The sequence below is a fragment of the Sander lucioperca genome, chromosome 20 (genome assembly GCF_008315115.2).
Source record: "Sander lucioperca isolate FBNREF2018 chromosome 20, SLUC_FBN_1.2, whole genome shotgun sequence".
Lineage (NCBI taxonomy): Eukaryota > Metazoa > Chordata > Actinopteri > Perciformes > Percidae > Sander > Sander lucioperca.
Genome location: NC_050192.1, coordinates 8911608 through 8938142, shown reverse-complemented (window position 1 = coordinate 8938142; position 26535 = coordinate 8911608). Strand labels below are relative to the sequence as shown.

General features: G+C 41.9%; 1 protein-coding gene across 2 annotated transcripts in view; it reads left to right on the top strand.

Moving 5' to 3' along the window:
* Nucleotides 1–26535, top strand: part of snd1 (staphylococcal nuclease and tudor domain containing 1) — a 182428-nt gene that overhangs the window by 117952 nt on the left and 37941 nt on the right. For both annotated transcript variants that reach the window (XM_031313715.2, XM_031313714.2), the window contains exon 18: nucleotides 24371–24512. In XM_031313715.2, the coding sequence (XP_031169575.1) occupies nucleotides 24371–24512 (142 nt within the window). The remainder of the gene's footprint in view (nucleotides 1–24370; nucleotides 24513–26535) is intronic.

Below are 26535 nucleotides of genomic sequence, written 5' to 3'. Positions count from 1 at the left end.
TGTTGTTCACTTCAGTACACATAAAGTCTCTGAGGTTTTTGTGAGCAACACCCGCAAATAAATCGTTTTCCATGAAACAAACATCTATTTGGTTCTATCTGATGCTGTTTTTAAGTTGTAAGCAGTGTATAACCAGCAGTGTAAAACAAAAGTTATGAAACAAATGCTGAAACATTGTAATCAATTTCAGCATTTTTATTTTGGCAAGTTAACTAAATTGTAAATATAATTACAGTGCACATGATTACATAATCACATTTTGTCAAACGTAAAAGAACGACAATAAGTCCCCCTCAGCATTTGTCTCTGATATTTTATACATATGAAAGAATGAATACTGTGGGCCTACATACCTTAGTGGGATTATAAGTGATTATAAGAGCATGTTAAGTTAATATTGGCGAAAAATGAGTTTCTGTGTTCCATTCATTGTCTCAATGCGTACAGCCACCAACAATGTGGAAATGATCCATCTGGTGTTGAGAATAGCCACATATTTCCCCGTTATCATAGCTTCCTTTCCTCAATGGGAGTCCTTTGATGGATGGAGGCCTCTCTCACACTGATCCTGATCTCGCCCTGCATTTTCATTATGGCTCCATGAGTCACCCCTGCCAGATGCATGAAGTGCCTGGCCAGCTGTCATCCTTGTCCTCTTTCTCTCTATCTCTGTAACATATTTCTTTTACCCTCTCTCCCTCTCTTCCATTCTCTCTCTCCCACTCACTTCTACCTATTTGGCTCCTTAAGGAGACACAAATGCCTCTTCTCCCCATATAAATGTGATGGATTGCCAGAGCCAAGAAGGGGCTGTGTTCTTTTTCCTTTCTCTGAATCTATCATGTTCATCAGTAGAGTGTTCCTACTCGTCTTTCTTGCTCTTGGCCTCCCTCTTTTTCCTCACAGATGCTCTCCACCTGTGGTTTCCTTTTCTTAAAGTGGTGAAAGAGAGAGCTAAAGATCTTGAGTGGTGCAGAGGTGAATATTTAGTCTGGATTTACAACAACAAAAAAGGATAATCTTGCCAGCGATGTGAGCACACCAACCCTGCCACGTTACATCTACCTGCAGCAAGACGACACATTCCTGACACCTCTGATGACAATTTCGCTACTGGTTTCCGACCCCCTTTGCGGCGTCGAGACAGATTGACTTTCACCACAAGGTTTTGACTTGAGCTAACCTGAGTGCGGACAGGGCCGAGAGGAAAGACGACAGAGTGTGGCCTGAGTAGACCAGACAGACGGTGATTATGTTTGATGTTAGTTTGCCACAGGCACCTGTGCACAGATCAACCACTGCCTGATTTGTTTGTGTGTTTGTAGTGGAGAGTGTGTTGTGTTAATGGAGCACAGGGAAGTTGGTTGTATGTATGTGTGAATGCATCAAGGTTATTATATTTTTGCATTTTTCATTAGTTTTTATTTCGTTTTGACTTTTTGTTTTCAAATTTAGTTTTAATTAGTTTTTAAAGTGGGTTTGCTAGTTTAGTTTTTATTTTTTGAAAATGCTTAGTTTTAGTTTAGTTTTTATTAGTTTTAGTCTTTTTTTGTAATATGTGTTATTTGTCGGGGGATTCAAAAAGGTCAGAAAAAGTATTGTGTAATAATAACTCAACAAAAACATCATACAATTTTAGAAATATGTATTCAACAATAACACCAGCACATAAAATGTAGCCTACATATGGTCATAAATATGTAAACAGTCTACACAAGATGCCGCAGTAAGTGCAAAATGTGTAAGTGACATGTTCCAAGAAAAAAACTTAAATAGCCAACAGACTAAAGAAGACAGACATGAACAGGTGTTTTCAACTTTGGTTCGAGTAAAGTGGCAAACTTTTTGAAGTCAATCGACTCACACAGTTGTGTAGACATCCCAGTATCAATTAGAGGTCGACCGATTAATCGGCCGGCCGATAAGCCGATTTTTGGCAATTTTTTTGCGTAATCGGCATCGGCCAATATCAAGCCGATTAATAAGCAGTCGCATCTGCGGGCAGCCTAGTGTTAAAAACATGAATAGGCGACATTTTTTACAGCGCGCCCAGACCAGCTGCCTCCAGCCCCTCCCCTCGTGAATTCTTGCGCAGTGTGTCTCGCGCAGCCACTTCAGGTTCAGACGCTACCGTTAGCAGTAGCATGTTGCTGGTGTTCTTGCCTTGGGATTAACTGTACTAATAAAACCGTACAAAACGGCTACACCGCTGTGGAAGCTCCGCGAATATCATTTATCAGAGTCTGGTTGTTACCCCTGTCCGTGGCAGTCTCATCCACTCCTATAACGGAGTTAACTGGAGCTAACCGCTAATGGAGCTAACCGCTAACGGAGCTAATCGATGCTAACAGAGCCTTCAGTTCTCCGTGCCTGTATCCATTAACTGCATTTATGGACTCGAGCACGAATAAAACCCTTAATTTTATTAAATTGGCTGGATGAGTTTTAAATTACAACTAAGAGTTGTTTGAATGACAGAAATCTGCTCAGATAAGATCCTAATGAGGGCAACAGGACATGTAGGCTAACAGTAGGGTCCCCAAAACACAGATAAAACACTTACAAATGAACAATGATCTAACAAACAAGGTGAACAAGAATTGACTTTAGAGAGCCCTAGCCTTATGTGATTCAACAGGAGTTAGGAGGAAATAGTGTTGAGATTAATAATATGACACTTTCTGTGAAGCAGATTTGTATTCTCAGAAGTTTAATAAATGCTGATAAGTGCACTAAACTTTATTTTTTCATTGAAAGGTTTATTTGACAATGTTTATTTTCTTCTTACCTGTTTCGTTTATTTTATATATTTTTCATACATTATTTATACAATATAGGCTACAGTATGTTTTTACATTATACATTTTTAAATGAAGTATAGGCTACAAGTGTAGATTGGTGAAGTGTTCAATAAATGTTTTTGTTGAGAAATTCTGTGTATATTAGTGTTACATTTTATCTTTCAAATAGAGGTTTAAAAACAAGCACATATCGGCCAAATATCGGCCAAAATAAATCGGCAGCATTAATTGGCAATCGGCTGACCCTGATTTCTAAAGATCGGCATCTGCATCGGCCAGAGAAAACCCATATCGGTCGACCTCTAGTATCAATCCACATATTAACCCACGCTTCCTCCCGCTTTTGGTGTTCCTGCCTATGTACTATCCAGCAGCTATCAGGTCGCCGGTGAAAGCCCTCCTGTAGTGTTCTCTGTCCTGCTGTTGTCTCTGTCATGCTGCCTGGCCCTGTACCCATACATCCATGCCCTGTACTGGGGTTAGCTTCTGTTTCGGGGAAAGGGGGCTTTGCGTTCTCCTTTACCTTGTTAAGGTAAGCTAGGTTAGCCTCCTAGCTTGTGTGCGCTTCTCAAATGTACTTTCAAATTCGTGGGATTTTTCCCTGTAATAAATTGTCCACATATTTTACCACCTTCCACTGCAAGGCACTTGCTTTTATCTGACACAGTCATAATCAAATAGGACTGCTGCTTTCTTCCAACTTTCAATACCGCCATGATGCCAGGCGAGAGACACAGACATGTTGTGTTCAATTTGACATGGAATGTTGGAATTTCTGGGTTCCCAGTCGGAAACTACATGTAGGTTGGAAAGATAACGTTATTTGCTCTATGAAAGACATCGACAAAGACGAAAACTAAGGACATTTACTCGATCATTTTATTTTAGTTAGTTTTGCAAACAGACATTACAGTTTTAGTTTAGTTATCGTTTTTTTGTAATGCCTCATTTTTATTTTTATTTCAGTTAACGACATTGTTTTTTCTCCACCTAGTTTTCGTTATTTCGTTCGTTTTCGTTAACGATTATAACCTTGGAATGCATTGTATGCAACTTGAAGGCAGATGAGGTGGGACTTGGTGTTCTAATTAACCCCAGGAGACAATGTCGAGAAAAGCTGAGAGCTTGGCAAATTTTTTCCTGTCTTTCTCTTTTGAAGTTGTGGATGGTCTTTGTCTGTGTGTAGGCTGAGGCTAGGTAGGGCAGATTGCATCTCCTCCCACCTCCCTTCCTCTCTCTCTTCCTCTTTTCTCATTGCCCTTTATTGGCCCTACGGCTGTGGATATGGAAGACATCAGTGGTATTGCTGTGTCAGGCGTCCCTACAAGAACACAAGGTTGTCATAATGAAACTGACTCAGAGGGGGTGCACGCACACACACACACACACACACACACACACACACACACACACACACACACACACACTCTCATAAAAGAAAACTTTGCGTTGGTGGTCCAACAGGGACCCAGGACAACAAGGGGGATTGAGGCTTTCTGCTGTAGCATCCTGAACCAAAATTGCTTAGTTCGTGTGACTTAAGTGAATATGAGTTTTTGCTACAATGAGACCACTGGGACAAAGTGATTCCAAAGGGTTTGAAGAAGAGCCTTTCCTATAGCTCAGCAGATTTTGATCTTGCGCATCAGCATCTCTTGGAACAATATTTGGAACAGTCCTCACAGGAAATGCAGAAGGCTCAAGTTGTGGGCATGGGCACATGCTTTGTTTTGTTCCCCATTACATTTATTTATGGGTCAGCTATTGTTTACATAAATCTCTCTAAAGCGTGTCGCTCTGTCAAAAGCTATTGTGATGCTTTCAGTACTAATGTTTACACGATTCAGCAACAAGACAGACCCGGGACACTGTATTGACTTATTTCACGTTGTTTTAACAATGAGTAGATTGTTGCCAAGCAATGCTCATGCTCTCTTTTTAAATATCTTGCCTGGTTTTGCAAAGCATGCTTGTGAATATATGGATGCTCCTAGGGGTAACGAAACAAATTCTTGCTTACCAGGCATCACTGTAAACATGACTTGTTGCAAAATCACTGCATTTTGTCTTTGTAATATGAGACGGCTCATTGCAGCGATTCATATGATGTTCCAGTATTCCCATGCTGCAGCTGAGTGAAATTAATCTGAGAAGATTGCAGCAGTTTGGCACATAGTGGATTGGGAGCAAGAATTTGACTGCAGAGACATTGGCTGCAGCTTCCATTGAAGTTCCCCTAAGACTAAACAGGTGTGGTTTGTAAATATTTGGTTGTGCTTCAGGGGACTTGTTTTTTTTCCTTGTGAAATTTATGAAAGAAAAAAATGAAATAGAATGAGGAGGTATATTAATGAGAGGAACATCAGTTGGCACTCTCAGAAGCTCTTGGTTCTTGTCTACTCGTCAGAGCGTTTAACTATCCTCCAAAGTTGAACGGTTGCATATATTTGTGTCTACTTGAAAGAAAAGCAACCTAAAAGCTGCAAACTAGTAGTGCTTACTGCTAGTAATTGGAGTCGTCCATTTATGAAGAGGTGAATCAACAATCGGTCCTCAGTAAAAACCAGTGTGTGCTTTCTGTTGAGCAAGTTTTTTATTTTATTTTTTTTTTTTTTTGCCATAATTACCCAACCTTGAAGGAGATTAACACACTCCAATGGGTCTCAGAGTGGGAGAGAGGAGGACAGAGAAGAGAGTGAATGGAGAAGAAAGAGGATATGACAACCCCTGTTAAAGATATTTCATGTCACAGAAATCTCCTCCTTTCAGCACTGCCCACCCCTTTCCTTCAGTCCTTCTCAGCCCGCTTCACAGACCACTGTCTTTCTTTTAACCTCTTCAGTGCATCCTTATGCTCACCCTCTTCACTTGTTCCCCGTCTCTTTTCTCTCTCTCTCATCCTTCAATTAATCATCCTTGAATGCCTTCTCAGATGTCATGCCCTTGTTCTCCTCAGCTGCTTTACAGGTTTTTGTATCATGGGGGGCAATTCCTTCTTTGGCCTGGACTGTGGTCAGAGTGAGTCAGGCAGCTGCGTCACGTGTACCCTTTTTGAGAGAAATCCCTCGGAAGCATAAACCCAGGACCCTGTGCTGCTGTTGCTTATACTTCACCCGTCCATCAACGACACTCGTCAAAGCACTTGAAGCAGAATCGTTTTGACATTGAGCCTTGTGACGTGTCCTTGGCGGAGCCTGATTGAAGTACATAATCTTGTTTCAGCTTTCTCTTTTTTTTTTTTTTTTGGGATATAATCCAAAGTTGCAAGTCCAGTCAACTTGTCTGTCACTTTGCCCTAGGGCCTGTTCACTAGTATACATCAACACATGGCTCAGACCAACCATTTTTGTACTGCAAAGCAAATCACAGCGCTTGGATTTGCTGTGATTGGCTGACTAGCATTGTAAGCACGTCTAATTATTTTTGTACATGGCAATATGTCTCCCTTTTATTTCACTTCAATTGCCTCTGTCTCGCTCTCTCAAGGGTCAAGTGAGGCAAGATCTTGCCTTGTAAGCCAAACATCTCGCCACTTAACCAGAAATCCCCACCCCCAACCCACCCGCTTTTTATGTATAATTTCTTACTGTTTTCAAAAGTGCAAAAAGCAACATCTCCCTGTCCTCCCATCTAAGATGTGTCTTCTCAGCAGTCAGCACATCACACACCTGGCTAAACAGGAACACGCTGTGGATAATTCAAGATAATTGGGCTTTTAGCAAAGCTAATAGGTTTGTTCAGGTAGGAGGAAGTTTACCTCTAGTGGACTGGTATTACTCTCATGGATTAGTTATGATATTCTGTTCTGTTCCAATAATAGCATTTCTATGAAAATCTACTTGGTATCGTAGGTTTTACCTAGAGCAATTTTGCTTTCAGTAAATTTTCAAAGCGCATGATTTATACAATGGAAGACCATTATCTGCTATGCATGTGGCATGCCGATACTCAGTCTTCTGTAAAGTCTACGTAGAATTACATACAAGAAGCCTTGTTTGATTTCCATAGATGACAGTCCATTTTCGAATATTACCACCCTCAGTGATTTCCTAAGCCCCAAAGCCATTGAAACGCTTTCAGGGTTGCAATCTTTTTCTCTTCCCCTCCCTATTTTTCTTGGTCTCTCACAGTAAAATAACCTGTGGCAGTCACCAGGCAATATCATGGAAAAATGCTGGGGATTATTATTAAAGTAGCTCATCTCTGGAGGCTTCAAGTGAAATAACAAAGTCAATTTGACTCTGTTCCCGATTGTACCTACAATTTCTCCAACGTAGATCTCTTTTAGCCAAATCCCCTTTCTGCTCCTGCAAATGATCTTTTCTCAACTTCAACCATTTTGGTGTTAGTCCCTAGCTGTCCTCACTCCGCCCAGAATTGTTTTGCAAACATGAAATCATTACTGATATTACTTTTCTCACACAAATTGCATTAGGCCTTGAAGAATGTAGCCTTAATGGCATTCTGGGGAACAACGGATGATTGCACCTGTATTACCATCCCAGTCATCCCTCTCTTCTATCTATCTCTCCCATATATTGCTTACTGCTATTGATTTTGCATTGTGATTTAACAAATAGAGGCCACATGGTGTTTAGACAGGAACAACGTCCATGACCTGGCCAATCACAGAGACTGATATTCAAAGAATATAATCAATTAACGACCAGGTGAGATACCTGTCCAGTCCATTTGACAGTAAACTGGAATGATGGCAAAGGTAAAGGCTTCTCATGCCAAGATGAAAATGAAAAGGCCCCAGCTACAGGATTGCAGTGGAAGTTATTCTTTAGGAGCAAAGTGCTGATGTTTTAAGATTTACCAGCTACTTTTTTTTTTTATTTCTTGGGCACGGCATTTGCCAACCCACCCGTTTTCCCCATTCCAGTCACCACAAAAAAAGTCTGTCACTTTTGAAAATTTAGATGATATGCCCTATAGGTAGACGAAAGCTACTTCTTTTTCAAATGTGTCAGGTAATGCCAAAGAGGTTTCTTTGACAACACAATAAATGCTTAATAAGAATGATAAAGCTGCCATTTGTCCTGCCCTATCAGGTGCAACAAAGCTAAAAAGAGACTCAGGAAGATGTCAGTCAATCAGTCTACACACACCCACACAGTCCAATCAGACAGATTAACTCAAAACACCTGTATGAGTGTTCAGGGCCTTAAATATAGGGTAATATATCTTTGCAGCTTTGCAGGTTATGTTCTCAGGGCCACACACGTGCAAAGTTTATTTGTATTTTGTAGAACAGTTTCAGTACAGTCTGTTGTGAGGCTTTAAATGGGTGAACTTTAGATAAAAAAGAAAGGCACTTTGTCTTGTCATATAATTCCAAGTCCAGAAAACTCCCTCATCTTAATTTAATAAACATGGACTGCTGCTGGTTTTGAGGATTGCGTTTTAGTTTTTTGTCTGTCCATGTTTTTCATCCAGAGAAGGGGTCTCAAATGTTAGCTGAAGACAGGCATAATGTAGGTGTTTTATTAAAAACTTCTGATTCAAGGTAACTAATGTCACAACACCCATGTTATGTACCGGTAAATGACGGGGTTGAATAATACATTTTCTATATTAAAATGCCTGTAGATCAAATGTTACAATTATGTCTTATATAACTTATAATTCTGTATATATTAGAGTATTAGACTATTGTTTCTTTAGTAGCATGGTTTCTTTACTTGTTTTAAGAGGATATTAAAGTGTCAGCTATGTGCAGAGGCCCTTTCAAATACCAGAAAACTAATGGGAGAATAAAATGGTGTCAGTGGCAGCATTTTGCTCAGTCATCTCAAAGATGGACGGCCAGGAGAATCATATCACTGGTGATTTGCATTTTTTTGCCCTTTTAAGAGATGAGTGGCTAAAACTGTGCCAAAAGTCACCGTACGTCATCTCACCTATGGGCAATCTATTTATGCAATTCTCGCTTGTGTTTCGAATAGGTCGTCCACAGTATTACATAGTGAAGCAAAACCCCAATCTCTAGTCAAATAACCACTAAACTGCAAGGTCTTGGCTTCTCCTTGGACCAATATTATCTATTTGGCTCATTACAACACAGTGTTGTAGCTGTAAGTAGCACTGAACAGGTTAGTGCAGTTTGATGACTCATGGTGCAGTATTCCTCAGCCTACTGTGGTCAAATAATCGTTTGTGTTTGTTTTTTTTAGGAATTAAGCAGGATACTACTACCATTACTACTGATGGTGATTATGCTAATCCTCAGAAACAGCATTAGAAACCTGAGCAGAATACAGCGTGATGCCTCTGCAGCACAAGCGTACTAATGCTAATTCTTTGCATAATAATAATAATAATAATAATAATAATAAAAAATAATAATAAAAGTCACAATCCAGGGAATTTAAAATCGGATCAAATAGAGCTTACCCATTCCAAGCAACGCCATATAAGACAGCAGAACAAAGCTTTCAGTGGCTGAGGGGACCCTATCCCATGCGGGAAATCAACACATTCACTGAGAGAGTATTTGGCCCCATTGCCAGCGTGTCAATACACAAGCATGATGAAGGTTGCAGTGTTTGTTGGCAAGTGTGAAAGGACAGCGGGATCACAGCAAGGGGACATTGTTGCCTGCAGGGTGGCCACAATGGGAGAGGTGACCTGTGTAAGACCTCACATCTCTGGAAAAGATGGAGAGGACTGTACGCCCCGTTATATACCACACATTTCTGTGCGTGCGCGCGCGTACTCCTGCCCAGCACTTTCAGCACTGCATGCACAAAATCAACCACCTACCACACTCGGCAAATAAAGCAGATAAGCAAAGAGCATCTTTCATATGGCTAAAAGATTACATAATATGATTCCCAGTGCGCTGTGTACACACACACACACACACACACACACACACACACACTTTGTTGCAGATGGAGGGAGGCGCCACATGTGCACACGCTATACTCTCACTGTCTCTCTCCTGCTTACTCAAACACACTTTGAGCATGTGCAGACCAACAGTGTAGACACAGACGTACACATGCACACACTCTCTGGTGACCCCCTCCTCACTGTAGACGTCAAGCTGGACCTTCGGTGCCCTGAGGCAGAGAGACAGAAAGACAGAAAAAGAGATCAGTGGACCAGTGATGTGTGTTATTTACACCCAGCCCCCACTTCTCTCTCTCTCTCTCTGTGTTCATCTTCTTTTTTTTCCCCCCAGTTCCAAGTTGCAAATTCAGCAGTCTGTCAGCTCCACTCGCAGTCTTGTGAATACACATGCAAACATTCTTTCCATCACAGGCTGTGCATTCGTGCGCATGGCAGTCACCTGCAAACTGACGAATACAAACTTGTCTTGATGAGCTAGAAAGTAAAAACTGTGAGACACACTTAATGAAGCGAGCCCATCTCAGCAGTCTCACCTTCTGCATGCTAAATTATACATTTACATGAGTTGCAGGATTACACGCTGACTTTGAAAATGTCATCTGAAAAATACATCCAGCCTCAAGGACATCAGGGCAATCCTGAGGTATACACACCCTCGGATGAAATATTGTACTTGATGAAGCATATAAACAGGAAGTAGGCCTTTTTGTTTAACAACATTTTGTCTGTGTGTGTACTTCGTGCACTTGTGCTCCTTCATCTCTGCAGCACAGTGCACATGGTCCTTAATGTCCATGTTTCATTGTTGTGTTTGTGCATATCCTTTAACTTGCATTTGTTTGCATGTGCATTATACATATGATCTTGCGCATGTGTTTATATGCATTTGTCTGTATGTCCTTGGCCTTGTGTTTTCCCTTCTCCAGTCATGCACAGGATTCTTGTGGGCTCTTAGCAGAAGTCCTCAGGGGCAGGTTTGCGGCTGCCTCTGGTTCATCAGTGCAGAAAAACTCAGGCAGCCCCCTCTACCCCTCACCTCACCCCCACCCCACCCCACCCATTCACTCTGCTCTCGGGATGAAGGGCTGAGGCCTCGGGTGAAGAGAGAGGGCTTAAAAGAGTGAAAGGAGGTGAAACACTGGCAGAGACCATAATGTGATATGACATAGTGTGTTGTATTATGGCTGATTAACACATGCTCAGCTCCACCACCCGCAATAGAAAACACAAACCCCCAGGTCTGCCTGCCTGCCTTTCTCCGTGCCCCCTGCCTCTTATATCTTGGGGCTTCCCCCCTTTTTTTTCCCTCTCTCCCCCAATGTCTCCCCCATCTCTGCTGTACATGTGAGTGTGAAGGACATGCACTGACTGGAGTTGCGCTAGCGGATTATTGTTTGTCCCTCCTGGGACACTGTAAGGAAACACTTTTACACTTGGTTTGCTGAGGACTGGTTGTGGCTGACTGCTTCCTACCTCCACTAGAATGAGTGTATGGAATACAGGCAGCGAGCCTTGAATTTTAACACCGGCATTTTTTTTTACCCCAGACTGCAGCACTTTGATTAGTCAGTTACTGCAAAGGTTATTACTTAGGGCAACAGCCGTTATTTGATTCAGTATTATGGGTGTTTACTTAGGGTTAGGGTTAGGGCTAATACATATTTATTGGAATCAACTAAAAATATTCCCTTTTGGAATACTATATGTATTTAGTTAACACTGTCTTTAAATACTTTTAGAGGTTTAAAGGATTCAGTTGGACGATAACTGAACAAGCTTATATTGGTGACATTCCTGTAACCTTGCAGCAGTTTGTACAGACAACCCTGCTGTGATGTATTGGCCACGCCATTCTTGTGAACATCCATTACGGGTAGAAGCAGTGATGACATTTCCCCCCACAGATAACTGACATTTATTTATTTTTGGAGTCATCAGGCAGATGCTGTGAAAACATGAAGTCTGCACATTTTCGCCCTGCTTCAGGTGTCCTGTCTAATCGTCCTTGTTTAATCAAGGGAAGAAAGAAAACGGTGTGGGCTTTCCGCATTTGCACTAAAGACACATCCAAGTTAATAGTCATTTACACACATTTGACATTATTTTAAGGCCCCTGCTCGGAGCCACACTTAACTCCATTTAATATGGGTCGGCAGTGAAATACCCCTCCCTTGCTTTTTCCCTCCCTGCTTCCCTCGCTTTTCTCTGCTGTCTAATGAAATGCTAAATATTTGTTTCTTGAGGGCACCATTTAAATGCTCTCTCTGCCGGTTGGGATCTTTAAACCTTGCCTTATTTAATGAGTTCCGGTTTTATTGGTTCCAAGGCATTAAGATCAGACCTTGCTGACATTGCCCCACTGGCCGGTTGTCACCTAAAAGGGCTATGACGTGCTAGTTGCCTCTGACACCTGTGACCTTGCTAAATATGCATTATCATTTATGTTGTTGTAACTCCAATACACACTGTATTCTAGCCCCATCTAGGTTAAGGCAGATCAGGCCAGTCTACTCATAGCCAGAATGGAGAGAAGAAGCTTATAGCCAGTGTGGATGCTAACACCTCATCAATTCTCTTTATTACCTGCTAACCGACACGGAATCCTCCACACATTGGCAGACTGGTCTTGGTTGCCAATTCCACTCCCCAAATTCATTTGCTTATTCTTTTCTTCTGTTCGCCTCATGACGGCTCCTCCACTGCATCCTATTCTTCGAGTTTCTCTTACGTTTTTCCCTTTTCACCTCCTCCGCTGTTTCTTCCTCTCATTCATTTGCTTTTGCTTTAGTACCTACATACATACTATTCCCATCTTCCTCTTTTCCCATCATCTCGTCTTTAATTCAACCTCTTTCTGGCTCCCTTATTCCCTTCCTCCTTTTTATACTTTCCCAATCTAAGCCCTGAATTAGGCATCCTATTTATTATTCTCCCCTTACCTTACATGCTCTCTAATGCTTTCTCTCTGCAAGGAGAATGCTAAGTGCATTGATTCATTGATGCAATTTTTTTTTTTTTTTTCTACTGTCCTTTAGTCTTTCTAAAGGCACCTCCTTGAAGTGTGATTTCCAACCAGAACACCCAAATGAAAAATCCCTTGCTCATTTGTCTTAAAGAGGATGTTTGGTAGAGCAGGCACCGGAACTGCTCACTGGGTAACAATGGCTAGCTCTTGTGCAGTATATCACCCCACAATCTTGTTTGTGGTTTCCTGTATTGTTTGTGCGTCACGCTCCACCAGCACAGGGATGACATGAGCTGCATTTCTGCCAACTCCAGAGGGCCAAACCTGTCAAATCAAGTTTTACCTGCAAGACTCATATTTTAGTGTCTTTAGTGGCCTCTCAGGAATTGTCACACTGTCCAACAAAATAAAATACGTTCTTGTGACCCTAGTTAAGTCATAAAATGCCAGTGCACTGCAGTTTGCCATTGCTGGTTTGTGGTAAGGCATTCAATATGTTTGTTAAACCTTAAAAAAAATGCTTAATAGATTATCTTAATAGAAAACGGATGGGTCCTTTTTCATGGGTTGTCAAACTTGGAGCATAGTGACATGCGGAAAGACGAATAGATGGATGAATAAAAGGAAGCAGGGGGAGATGTAGGATTGGGAGGATTGTATTATTGCTCAGAGGATTAGCGGACTGGATTGCATGTGAGTTAATGCTGTCGTGGATTTAAGATAATTGTATTCATTGTTTGAGACAATGAAATAATTGGGCTCTCTGACACACTTTTTTGTGGGTATTTTAGGCCTTTATTTAAATGAATAGCTGAAGTCTTAAAAGGGGAGAGAGAGGTGGAATGACATGCAGCAAAGGGCTGCAGGTTGGAATCGAACCCGCGGCCACTGTGTCGATGACTGACCCCTCTGTACATGGGAGTTTTGGGAGTTTTTACATGTTCTGTATCGCCTGCACCTATGAATATAATTTCAAACCTTTATGTTTTAATTTGAATTGATTGATTACCACTAAATATTATAACAAATGTTAGAGCATGTTTGTTGTTGTTTATGTGTTCACTTCTGTATTCTCCACATTGTGTCTTTGTCTTTGATTGACCATTAGAGGTGTGGCTGGCCTAATCCATCTCATCAGTTAAACTAAGAGGGTGGAAGGGTTTATTAACAGGGCGGACAAGGTGCCTGAAATAACTCTCTGCTTGACCTCCTCCGTTTCCTCTTTGTCACCAACATGACAGTTTTGAGTGAATTCTTGAATAATCCTTAAGCGTTCCTCTAGTAATTTAGGTCAGTCCACTTTTACTGTGTTCAGTCTCCTGGTTGGCCAGCCTGCAGAAACACTCTAAATCTAGAGAATGTGACCACTCTGCTAGTTTTGCAAGTGTTTTTTGTGCATTTTGTGCATACAGAGTCTCTCCTTCCCTCTCTCTCATGCCTTAGGGAGAGACAGTTACATAAACACGCTCTCGTCATCACTGCACTTCCGATTCCTGCTGTTGTACCAGTCTCTCTCAGCCTCTGTCTCTCTCTCTCTCTCTCTCTCTCCATTTTTCCCACATTCCCCTACATTATTTTCCCCTCCTGCTTATTTCTGCTACTTCCTCTATGTGTCAGTATGGGTCTCACCAAAGCATTTCTGCATTATTTCCTAAATGTTACACATTTGACAATTGACACTTGACACAGTTGAGCCACTTTCACATAACAATATACAGTAGAAAGAATTCTCCATCCCAACAGGAAATGGGAAATAATTTTGCTTTGCATATAAGAATCAAATTATTTGCGAATAAGTTTCAAATTACCAGATATAACAGATGTAACATGCTTAGCAATGCCTTTGTATGGTGAACTTCAAGCCATGTGGTCATGGATGTGAAGCAAAGGTCTGACCACCTCTTAGCTTCCTTTTCGTCACATCCATCAGTGCAATCAAGGAATTAAACACTGAGTCCATCTCACCCATCTCTTGGGTCCTTAATGGGGTTAAATTGGAAAATTTACAAAACTAAAAAACAAGACATGGCTTTAGTGCACGGTGTTCTAAATGTGTTGATTGCATGCCTTTGTTACCATATTAGTTTGCATTTGTTCTCTGGCACACATGGATCACAGTGGCAACCTTAGTCCCACCTACAAGGATGCTGATTAGCCCAGGTGTTTCTCAAACTGGGAGAGCAGCTATTCACAAGAGCAACACCAGACCTGTGAATCGCTGTGCAAATTGTGCGATGTGCCAACGATTAAGAGACATCAACTAGCTTTACCTCTGATGGGATAATATTGCCATCTTTTTCTCCCCTTACTCTTCTCCCCCTCCCCCTTTCCCTCTCTTCCTTCTTGTATTTGCTTCCCATTGCTGCTCCTCACCATTGCCAGATCCATATTAACCTCTCTGTCACTCTCTGCTATCCTGCATCTATTCCCATTCCCTTAATCCCCACCAGCACTGGTTCCTTCCCTCCGTCCGTCGCTTCCACCTTTTCACACCTCTATTTGTTTTGCTTCTTCTTGAATGGAGAGATAATAGGGGGTAGAAGAACACTGGAGTGGAAGGTGTGATCAGAGACAAATGATCAGGAGTCCTCCACTGAGAAAGGAAAAGAAGAGATAACGCTACCCTGGAAAACCAGTCGTCATGGCAACACTGTGGCAGCTTGGGACATACTAGTCTGTTAATTAAAAAGTTGATTAATTGCCTTTTAATTGCATGCTTATACATTGTTACATTGAGGTAGTCCTAATTCTTAATCACACTACTTTATACCCACTTTTTTCTTTCCTCTTTCTCTTCCAATCCTTGTTCCTTTAAGCTCTTCTGTAATTTCCAGTGATCACACAGAGAGCGTGCACTCATGGACAATAATCCGCTTGAGTTGATAAACATATCTTACAGAGGAAGGATGAAAGGAACAACAGCAGGCGGAAGGGACACAGAGCGGGCTAAAATACTGTGTATTCATTGTTAATTTCAGCCCCGTTTTTATTCTGCACGATGTTTAGCCAGGTGGGCGTATTCATAGAAAGAGCCAGAAACCATTTGGCTTCAAGGTCATAAGAATGTATGTTGGAGGGGAAATCAACGCAGAATAAATGTAAAGGACAACGACAGAGAGAGTGGGGAAGTCATCCAGCATATCACACACACAAATGCAAAATCAGTGCAGGGCAAGCAAACATTGTAATCAAACAAAAATCAAGCAAAGCTCATGTCCCTCTTTACAACCCACCACCCCTCCTAGCAAGGTTATCATGATACACAATCAGACAAAGTGTTTGTCTTGGCTACAGCTTAATTATTTTTGTTGTCCCCCCCTGTCCCCCCCTCCTCCCCCTCTCTGTCTCTTTCTTTCTGCCTCTCTGTCTACGCAATTTGAAGATTGAGTGTCTGTATCACGTGCCCTTGCACTTGCAGCTGGTCGACTTTAATTGCATGCTTATTCCCCAGCGCTGCTTTTGTTTTGCTCTGATGACATCTTGCTTGGCTTGATCATCTTTTAATGACCGCAGATAGACACACTCACTGCTCCGGTAAAAAAAATAAATAAAATAAAATGAAAAAAAAAACAAAAAACGGCCCACTTGACATAAGGCTCAGTAGGCTGGAATGACTGCCTCCAGGGACAATGCGTGTGTGATCTGTGAACAATGCTTGGTTCGTACTCTCAGCCGTCTGGTTTTCCATACCAGCTGAGTTGGGTGGCGCCCATGAGGACGGTGGCACAGGTGTAGGTTAATGTGTGCACGTATCACCCTGATTACATATGCACCCACATGTCCTGTTTCCATGGTAACACCATGCCCCCCTTCAATTCACGTGTGCATATCACCATCCCTGTCAGGTGCAAGTTAGTACTTTGTTTTCAGCATATTTCTTTGTCATTTTATGTCTGTCACTCTGTCTTTTATTAGCTTTTTTCTGTTTTATTGTGAAGAACATTGCAACATCTGCCCTTGAAAGGTACTATATAAATAACGTATGCACTTACATTCTAATAGTACACTGTCAACGGGCTGACAGACCTGCTCCCACCCCCAAACCAACACACACATGTCTAAGTGGATCAATTTAAAAAGTGTAACAAGTTACCACCACGATAGCCTTAGGTCGTTTCCAATCCCTTGACTGTTGCGCGTGTGTCTGTGTCCTGAGTATGTGTATGTGTGGCAGCATAAGGGGGGGTCATATTAGCCGTGTAAGCCGGGGTTGAGGAGCCCTGCCGCCTGCCTGCCGCCTCTGTGATGGGAGAACATCTGTTGGCTGTGATATGAAGCTTTGGAGTATCTCTTTCTCTCTCCTTCTCCCTCTCTCCTTCGCTAGCTCTCCCGTTTCTGTTATGAATTCCCCAGCTGTTCGGCTCCCTCCCTTCACCTAAAAACCCTGTCCCGCGCCACCTGTGCAGTTTTAATGCATAATTTATCTGCTAAGTAACCACATCCGAGAGACTCATCCCTCCATCTATCTCATGCTTTCCCTCTTTCCCCTCAGTGTTTGGCTTGTGATGTTAAGTGGACACCTATTTTCTTATATTCTTATTTAAGCAGATTAGCATTGATTGGGTTCCAGTGGTGGACAGTGTATCCAAGAGTTGAAATCTAGCCAGTGTAGCCTCAGCTTGAACCTGGATCTTAGCACTATATCTCTTTGAGGTGTGTTCTATGTTTTGTTTTTTTATGCATTTGGCTCAAATACTGTTGTTTTGTCTGAATTCACTGTAAATTGAAATGTATCCTGCAATTACCACATAAACTTGAAAATCTATTGACTGTTTTTGTTTTCAAGTATTAAAGAATTACAGAATCATATTATTCTCTCAGTATAACATCTTTCACCTCCAGATTTTTTAGAATGTCTGTGGAATCTTAACTGGCAGCAAACCAAGAAACCATAAAACCCATGTTTTGACCTCTCCATTGGCAAGCAGTCAAGTATAGGATGGATTTACAGAGTTGATTGATAACTGTTGAAACTTGGCTTGAGGTGCTGTCTGAAATCCTCACATGACACTTTTGCCTGTGCTGAAGTTTTTTTTTTTTTTGTATAATTATTATTTTTCTTGCTGCTTCATACAGTTGATTGCAAAAAGCTATTTTAATACTGGTATGTTTATACAGATAGTTTGTTGTTTGACAAGAAGGCAAAAAAAAGAACCGCCTTTGGAATTCTTTGCATGCTCGATATGTTAAACCAATTGCCTCCCCAAACATGATATACTGGTTCTACGTGATTTCAGTTTTTACAGCTTGTCAAATAGCCCTGTGTGCAGTCAACATTTTATGTTACTGTGTCCATGTGTGTGGCCTTGCAGACCCATAAGCAGTCGCACTGTATTAGCCCACTGTGGCAGGAATGATGTCCACATCGTAGCTCAACCTGGATTCTTCCCAAGGCCACGACTATGCCTCTGTGCACATACGTGTGTTTGTGTGTACTAACAGTCTTTGTTTTATGATGCAAGGCTGCCATGCAATATGTCTGAATATGAGGAGAGCAGGGAAGGAACGATAAAGAAGTCCCCTCCTCCCACTAGCATGGCTGCCCCTCTTACTTATCCCACCACGACAAGGCGAGCGATCAGGGTTAATGTACCAACAACCCCTCTTAACCTTGGAGGCGGGCTTCTTCGAGCCAGGCGATTGCATTGGGTTAATGTCTTTTCTCTTTACTGTACAAGAGCGATTGGGCCACCCTGACATCTGTCACTCAACCCACTGTCCAATCAAGATCAATAAAGTCAAAAGGTCTGTTGTGTCACATACATTGTGATCACTGTACCTCAAATGAACTCTAAAACGTCCATAAATCAAAGTGGGGGACCCTGGTATGCCGCCTGTCAGTCAAGCAGTGTAGTACCTTTATCGGCTCCGAGAACTTACCCGACACCAACCTCTCATCACAGTTGTTGGCAGTGATTCATAGTCGTTTGAAAAGGAACATTTGCACTTATCAGAGAAGAGGACGTTAAGGTTTTCTTTTCACCATTTTGATGTATATTTTTATTGAAATGGCCACATGGACAATATTCCTACGCTTTTTTTATTTTGTAAAGGGTGATTTTTTTTTCACAGACTGCACCCCATAAAATCACATTTTGTAAACCAAAACGACACTACCTGTATTTAGTAATACAACCATTTATCAGCCATTAACCTTTCATGATCAAGAGCAACATAAATATTAATCATTGATAATAAAAAAACAAGCTGCTTAATGCACCCATGCATCCTTAATATGGTGATTTTTAAAAGTTAGATATTATTTTAAAGCCACATGTTGAAAGGCACCTAATGTGTATGCTCATACTGTATACACAGTAGATACACTTGAAAAATCATAATTTTATACAAAGTTCATAGGAACTTTATATAAAATTATGACTTTAGGACTTTAAGAGGAGGCAGCGTAATCCTAGCAGCTGTGATATGGCAGATTGACCCTCAGTGAAGCAGTTGTCCATCTTGTTGATCATTCTTCGCCTTTAATGGCTTATTCAATACAGACATCATCGAGCAACAGGAAATCCAGGGTCGTCCACCTTTCTGCCACATCATCATCATCATCATCGTGACTCCAATGCAGATTTCTAATGAGCTCTTTCTCACTTTGTATGCCAATCAAATTCTTTTCTAGTGCTAATGACAGTGATGTCTGTACATAATATCATGGAAGGGACACCCTAAAAACTAAAATGGAACATAAATGCAGAGTTATTAAAAAAAAATATCACTTTTTGGGCAGATTTAAGCGCAGAGTGTTTTACTACATTTAGTAACAGAGGGATTGGATTTACAGCAAAAAAAAAAGTTCAGGCAGTGTTTAACTTTTCATTTAAATATGCAGCCTTTACAGACTTCCCTTTGATATCATCTCTTGTTGTATTGTTGTATGAGTAAAGCTCACTCAGCTAGCATCTAAACAGAATACAATTAATCATAGGTAAATATTGTCCTCTCTATTCTTATGTGTAGCGTTATGCCTTTTGAAGTGAGCTTCTAAAGACAAAAGGCTATAAGTGAACACTGAGAGTCGGAAAGAGAAAAACGTGCCCTTGATGGAATTAATTAACCATTCTCTCTAAAAGGGATTCATCAGGGATATAATAGGGGCTAAATTGATTCACAAAGTGCACTCTTATGACTAACATGCTCCTACAATTGTTCTCCAAGTGTGATTGGGTAATGAATTAACAATGGAACTATGTAAGAAGGGAGACCACCCTATATTATCTTGCTCATATTACTCTATACTCCTGCTACTTTGCGACAGCTGCATTGTTTCAGAACTGCACAAGTTTGTCAGGGGTTGCGAGGGCTGACCAACCTTGTCCAACTGACGTGTGGTTGAATTTGTGGGCAGCGACGTGCATATTGCAGCTGTCAAGTTCTGTATATATGTGAGTGCAGTAGTGAAGGGAAGACAGGTTAATGAGGAATTGTTGGACTGTTTGGACTGTATTTAGTGTAGTGCTCATAACGTTCTTTTCGAGGAGCGCTCTCTTCTGAGTGTGTCGGATTAATCACAAAAGGGGTGTAACATGTTCCTAATTTCATAGGAGAGTGATTATATTTTTCTCAAGTCGTAGAAAACTTTTTTAGAGATTCAGTTCAAAACAACTTGTAAACCAGATTTGAGTGTTGGAGATATGAGTCGGTCAGTCAGTCAGTTTTTAAATATTGTACAAATGTTTCACTTAAGTTATAGGTTTAAACCAAACCATTTGTGTCTTTTTATCATATAAATGTGGGCACTTGATTCATAAGAAAGTGCATAGTATGTACTTTCGAGAGCAGTGGCGATTTTTGTATCCATAGACCATACACACACATTACTTGAATTGACACACTGCCACCTTAAATCAGTGTTCAAACCAGCCCTCACCCCCTTGTTCTGGCACTGTGTGTGTTCAGTCATCCATCTGTCTGTGTATTCACCCACCTGTGCTTGTATGTGTGAATCCACTGTACAAATGTAGCACAGTTGCTTAGTCTTTCTAGGCTGCCGCGCTCTTCATCAAGTTCGAAATATTCAGACAAAACAGCACTAAGCTAATCAGCAGCTGACTTAACTCCAAAATAGGGCTGCACTTGTCAAAGAGCTACTATTTTTCAAACGGTGAAGTTCCGATGTTCCAGGCTGGGAAAGTAAGACTCGCCAACAGGGAATTGCTATAACGATTTGGCTATAACCAGGTATTTGTCCTTCAGGGCGCTAGGCATTGTGCATCCAGGTTTCACTTGTATAGTAGACCAATTTGGCTATTACAAGTTACAGTGGCTGGTGTCTCAGAAAGTCATAAATTCTATAAACGGAAAATATTTTTCAATTGTGAACTAATCATTTTTTACTGTAGTGTTGTTGAAAAAAAGAACCAGATGAAAAAGCAGTAGGATTACCGAGGTGTAGCAAGAAAAAGGAAGCCAGGAAATAGAGAGATTGAAAGGTAGAGAAGAAAACAGATTTGTAAAATGGAAATGGGAACAGGCTTAATCCTTACCACACATGCTTGAACACTTCTTTCATGTTGCTTTGATTGTCACCATGTGCAACAATAGAGCTACATAGCTCCGTCATCATATTGCCCCACTGGACTCTCTTGGGTGTAAGTGTGTTTTGTCATTCAGGGCTTGTGAAGGTCAGCCTAACCTGCCATCTCTCTCAGCTTGGCCTCCATTATTAGGACTTGTTGTCCTTTCAGCCTGAACTTAATGGGCTGCCGCTTTTTCCTTTTTCCCCATCTTTCTATCACTCTCTTCTCTTACTCTCTCGGTCTCTCTCTCTGTCTCTCATTGTCTCTGGCAGCTTGGTGGCTCTAGCGTCTGGCTGCAGTTGCAGAGCAGCAGCAGAAGCAGCAGTCACATACCTGCATTCAAGTGGAACAAACGGGATGGTTGGCTGCTCACGGAAGGTCACCAGCCCTGGGCACAGCGTGTGTGTGTGTGTGTGTGTGCTCGCGCATGTGTCCATGCATTTATTTGCGCTTTAAAAAGAGATGAAGCTCTACATTGTTTCTAATAGTGCAAAATAATTTAATTTGGCTATGTCGATGTTAAAGAAGAGGTAGTTTACTAGTTACTTTTTTTAACGTGCAGTTTTTGCGAGATGTGTTTGTGTGAGTGATAGCTTCTGCTCAGCGATTACCATTCGATATTGTAAATACTCACCAGGGCTACAACTACTTCAAATATTTTTTCCCAGGCCTCCTTTCGGAACCGCACTCGTGCAACTTGGGGTAACCAAAACTTGTTTTCTTAAACATTTCATTGAAACATTTTCAGCTCAATTTGTGACTCTTATGGCGTGCCTATACGGGAGCCATTTCATTCTATTACCATCGTTTTTTTATGCTTCTATTTTGATTAATCCAGGCTACATAACGGCTCAGGTTTCTCTAACCGCTATGCGCCCAAAACACTACCCAAAGCAGACAGTGGACTAAAGCTACTGCTGCTGCTCTGCTAACGTGCCACTCACGCTACGCCTCCTGTGTAGACACCGTGTTAGCCCCAATTCAAACATACAGCTATAAAGAGAGTAGAATAAGCAGCAGGATGTCATTTTCAGTGGAATGGATTGAGCGATTGGAGCGATTGGAATGAACCTAATATACAAGGACGCAATGTCAGATGTGACAGTTGTTTGTTTCGTGACTTTGTATGTAGCAACCTCTAAATTTCAATCAAGCGGTCTAGTTTTCTCTTCAGCACATGTAGTGCTTCATAGAGTACTTTCAAAGGGGAGCAAATGTGTTTTTCTATCGGTCTTTGTACCCGTCTCTTGTCATGTGACAGCCACACTCAACACAAAGCCAGAGGTCAACAAGAAGCCTTGTGGCTGCACTTGGTGTCCAATCCCGGCATAAGCCCACCCACCTGTTACCACGCTAAAGGTGTCGCAGTGATGGCCACCAGTCTAATGAAAGGTGACACTCTAATCTTTGTCTTCCCTAATTGGTGTTGCAGGTTTGATTAAAAGCCAAGCCATGTCAGCTCAATTGCAATGTGGGAAGCATGTTTATATTCCAGCATTTGTGACTGTGCATATAGCGTGTGCATATGGCTGCATACAAGTGTGCTCATAATGCACGTGCCTTTCTAAGGCCATACAATCTTGGGGTTTACGGAGCGTGGCTGCGTTTTCGGTCTTCATTAACCTTGCTCGCCCTCAATCCCAATAATTTCTACCTGCTTTTTTTCCCTCCTTCCTTCACTTCTTTTCCCCTTCACTTCTTCCGCTCTTTTCTTCTTTTTTCTTTGCAGCTTTTGTGGGATGAATAACTGAATATAATTAGGTAATATGACCCTGTCTTTTGTTAGGGGGTAAGCAGGGCAGCAGCACTCGGTTCTTCTGTCACTTGTTTCATGGGTAACCGTTCGAAGCATTTCTTCAATGGTAATGACTATTGTTGTTTTTTTCCTCCAAATCTCAGTCACCAATTTCTCTGTCGCTTGCACAGAGAAACACGCACGCACACACACACACACACACACACACACACACACACACACAGTTCACTCTTGCAAGACTCTTGCCACTCTACATCAATAGTAATACAGTAATAATCTTAGCGTGCTAAAGAGCCAGCATATAAAAAAAAAAGCCTTGGGTATAATTAACAAAGTCTTAACACTAGCGTCGCTCTGCAGATGAACTAAGGCAGAGTAAAAAAAAAAAAATGACAACATTAAAACTAGCTAATCTAATTAGCTTGATCATACCATGCAGTTAAATAATTAGCCAGAACCTAATTGGCTAATATCACTGCGCTGTTAGAAAAAAAAAGTCTGCCTCTTTTCCCTCTCTTTCTATAACCTTTAAAAGTAAACACTTCCCAAATGGCCTGCAGACATGCACAGTAACAAGCTGTGCTGCTGCTGCTTCTGCAGAAGAAGTTGGAGCCCTGTGAAGCTTAGTTGCACTTTTTGACTTTTGAGTTCCCCGCCCATCTTTACACCCTGTCTGCTCCTGTACATCTCCTGTACTCCCCTTCTCCAGCGTTTCATCTGCAGGGAGTTGATTACCTCGCTTTCATCCTGACCATCTTGTGTTGGTGCATGTGCTTAATACAATTACTGTACTTGAAGCTGTATACAAACCTGTATTTAGTCTTGAAAACCACCAACTCTTTCTGCTGCATCCCTTGCTCTTTGTAAACACATAAACATCTTCTGACATCCATGCAGTTTGATATGTGGTCCAAAGCAAAGCATTTCTCCCTAATGAGCCTCCTGCTCTCTGTTTCTCCTGGGGAGCCGAAAGAGAAGTAATCTTGGTGCAGCTTTGTAACGTCATGGTGGTTCAGAAAGCTGTGGCAGAAACAAGATTTCTGCATCATGGGTTAGAATTTGGCCTAATAAAATGAGTAACAAAAATGTTTCCATACCTGGTATGTCAGCATGATATTACGGTCTCTGTTATTATTGCGGTGCTCTCACCAGAATATAAAAAGAGACCATGATATCAGTCACCAAATCAGTCATTACTGACTAGTGTGTGAATCACTGTGATGCCTCAAGTGGGTGGGAAAAGATTTAGTGACTGGACATATCAAGGACATTCCCATCTTCCCAACATTAGTCTGTCACGTTCTGTTACACACAATCTATTGTCTGTATTTGTATGGTTTTTTTTCTCTCAAATTATAGAATAATCTAAAGTACTTAAACATCATGTTTGTATTTCAGACGTCTGGTATTTGTTGCAGTCACTGACCTGGATGTGCCCCCTGTCTCCCCCTTGTAGATCTGGGCCAATTATGAGGAGAAACCAGTTGAGGAGGTTGTGCATGTAACGGAAGAGAAGGAACGAGTGGCCAACTACAGAGCAGTATACGTCACCGAAATCTGCGACACCCTGCACTTCTACACCCAGGACGTAGAGACAGGTACATTGAGATTGTGTTTTATTTTTGTGTGCGCATGAATGCTTGAATGACAAATGTTGAAATTGTTCTTCTTCCATTCTACAATGACTATTTCATCATCCTATGGAATCCTACACAAAATACCACCATCAACATCTCTCCACACAGAGCAAGGGCTCTCTCACTTTTTATTCCCTTTTAACACCACACTGACTTTATGAATGACAATTATCTCTACCACTCTGACATTCCCCTCATCCCTTGCTGCAGTATCCTCCCACCAGCAGAGACGAAACAAAGGACATCCTACTTGTTATTACTACTGAATGACAGGAATAAATCACGCCATCCCCTCTTGTCACCAGTGACAGGGGGAGGTAAGGAGAGAAAAGTTTGGATGGGAAAACTAACAATCCTTAGTATTCCTGCATGGCTGCTCCCTCTGACAAGCTCTCTCTCTCTCTATCTCCCCCTCTCTCTCTCTCTCTCTCTCTCTCTCTCTCTGTCTCTCTCCCTCTCCCTCTCCCTCTCCCTCTCTCTCTCTCTCTCTCTCTCTCTCTCTCTCTCTCTCTCTCTCTCTCTCTCTCTCTCTCTCTCTCGCTCTCTCTCTCTCGTGTGTGTTGTACATAATACCTCCCTTCATTCTGTTTTGGTCCGTCTTTCAGGTAGTATACTTAACGAGCCATCCTCTGCAATATCAAAATCAAGGTGTGTGTATATGTATACTGTACATATGCATCCGTGTTTAATTACAAGTGCATACACACAGCAGTTTATCAGTAAGTTTTCCAAGGTAGCAACAGTAACTAAGGGCAGATGGAGCTCACTCTTTTGGCTGCAGTTCACTAAGCAACGCTTTTGCTATTATTGCCACCACAGTCAGTATTTTAAGGTCCACATAATGAGAGAATGGAGTTCTCGTCTCAGAGACAATACAGAGTAATGTTTAGAAAAACGTGGAATAATCAAAAAGCACATGTCCCGCCCCTTTCTGAATCATCATTATGATCTTTGAAAGAGTATTAGGATTTGAAGCAACCTGTCCTTGACAACTTGGGTTTTGTGTCTTAATCATTGTCACAATTACACCAAAACCTGACTCACAAACTAGCTGGAACAGATCTAAAGTCTTCATGCCAATGCCCTATTCCTTCATCGTCTGCCAGTTTGTGTGTAGGAGCAGTACAGGATGTGGAGGTCTTCCTCTCAAAGCCGCCCCCCACATCTGACTTCACTGGCAGTCGACTGTCAGAGGCCATGACATTGATTTCTTAGTTTGCCTAACTGCCGTAATTAATTAATTTGCCTCCATTTACTGCCAATTTGAGCCTAATCATCACTCACACCATAATAATCCAAAGCGATTTGGACCTTATTTGTTCTTTTGAATGCCCACCTACCTTTCTTTCCTCCAGTTAAGTGTGCACAAGCACGTTTTTAATCTTTGCGGCATGAGCTGCAGATTCAAATCTAAAGCCTTTATACCTCCTCTGGCTACTTCAGCTACTCTCCCCTGCAAGTCAGGAGTGATGTTGAGGTTACGTGCAAGGTTTTATCACTGAACAAAATCATGTGTCACCGGGAAGAGACTGAAATGTATGGCACATGTTAACCTAAGGCCTTCAGCATCACTTACTGTCGGCAGTAAAAAAAAAATGTATAGGCAAAATGTCCATCCATCTTCGTCCGCTTATCCGGTCTCGGGTCGCGGGGGTAGCAGCTCCAGCAGGGGACCCCAAACTTCCCTTTCCCGAGCCACATTAACCAGCTCCGACTGGGGGATCCCAAGGCGTTCCCAGGCCAGGTTAGAGATATAATCCCTCCACCTAGTCCTGGGTCTTCCCCGAGGCCTCCTCCCAGCTGGACGTGCCTGGAACACCTCCCTAGGGAGGCGCCCAGGGGGCATCCTTACCAGATGCCCGAACCACCTCAACTGGCTCCTTTCGACGCGAAGGAGCAGCGGCTCTACTCCGAGCTCCTCACGGATGACTGAGCTTCTCACCCTATCTCTAAGGGAAACACCCGCCACCCTCCTGAGGAAACC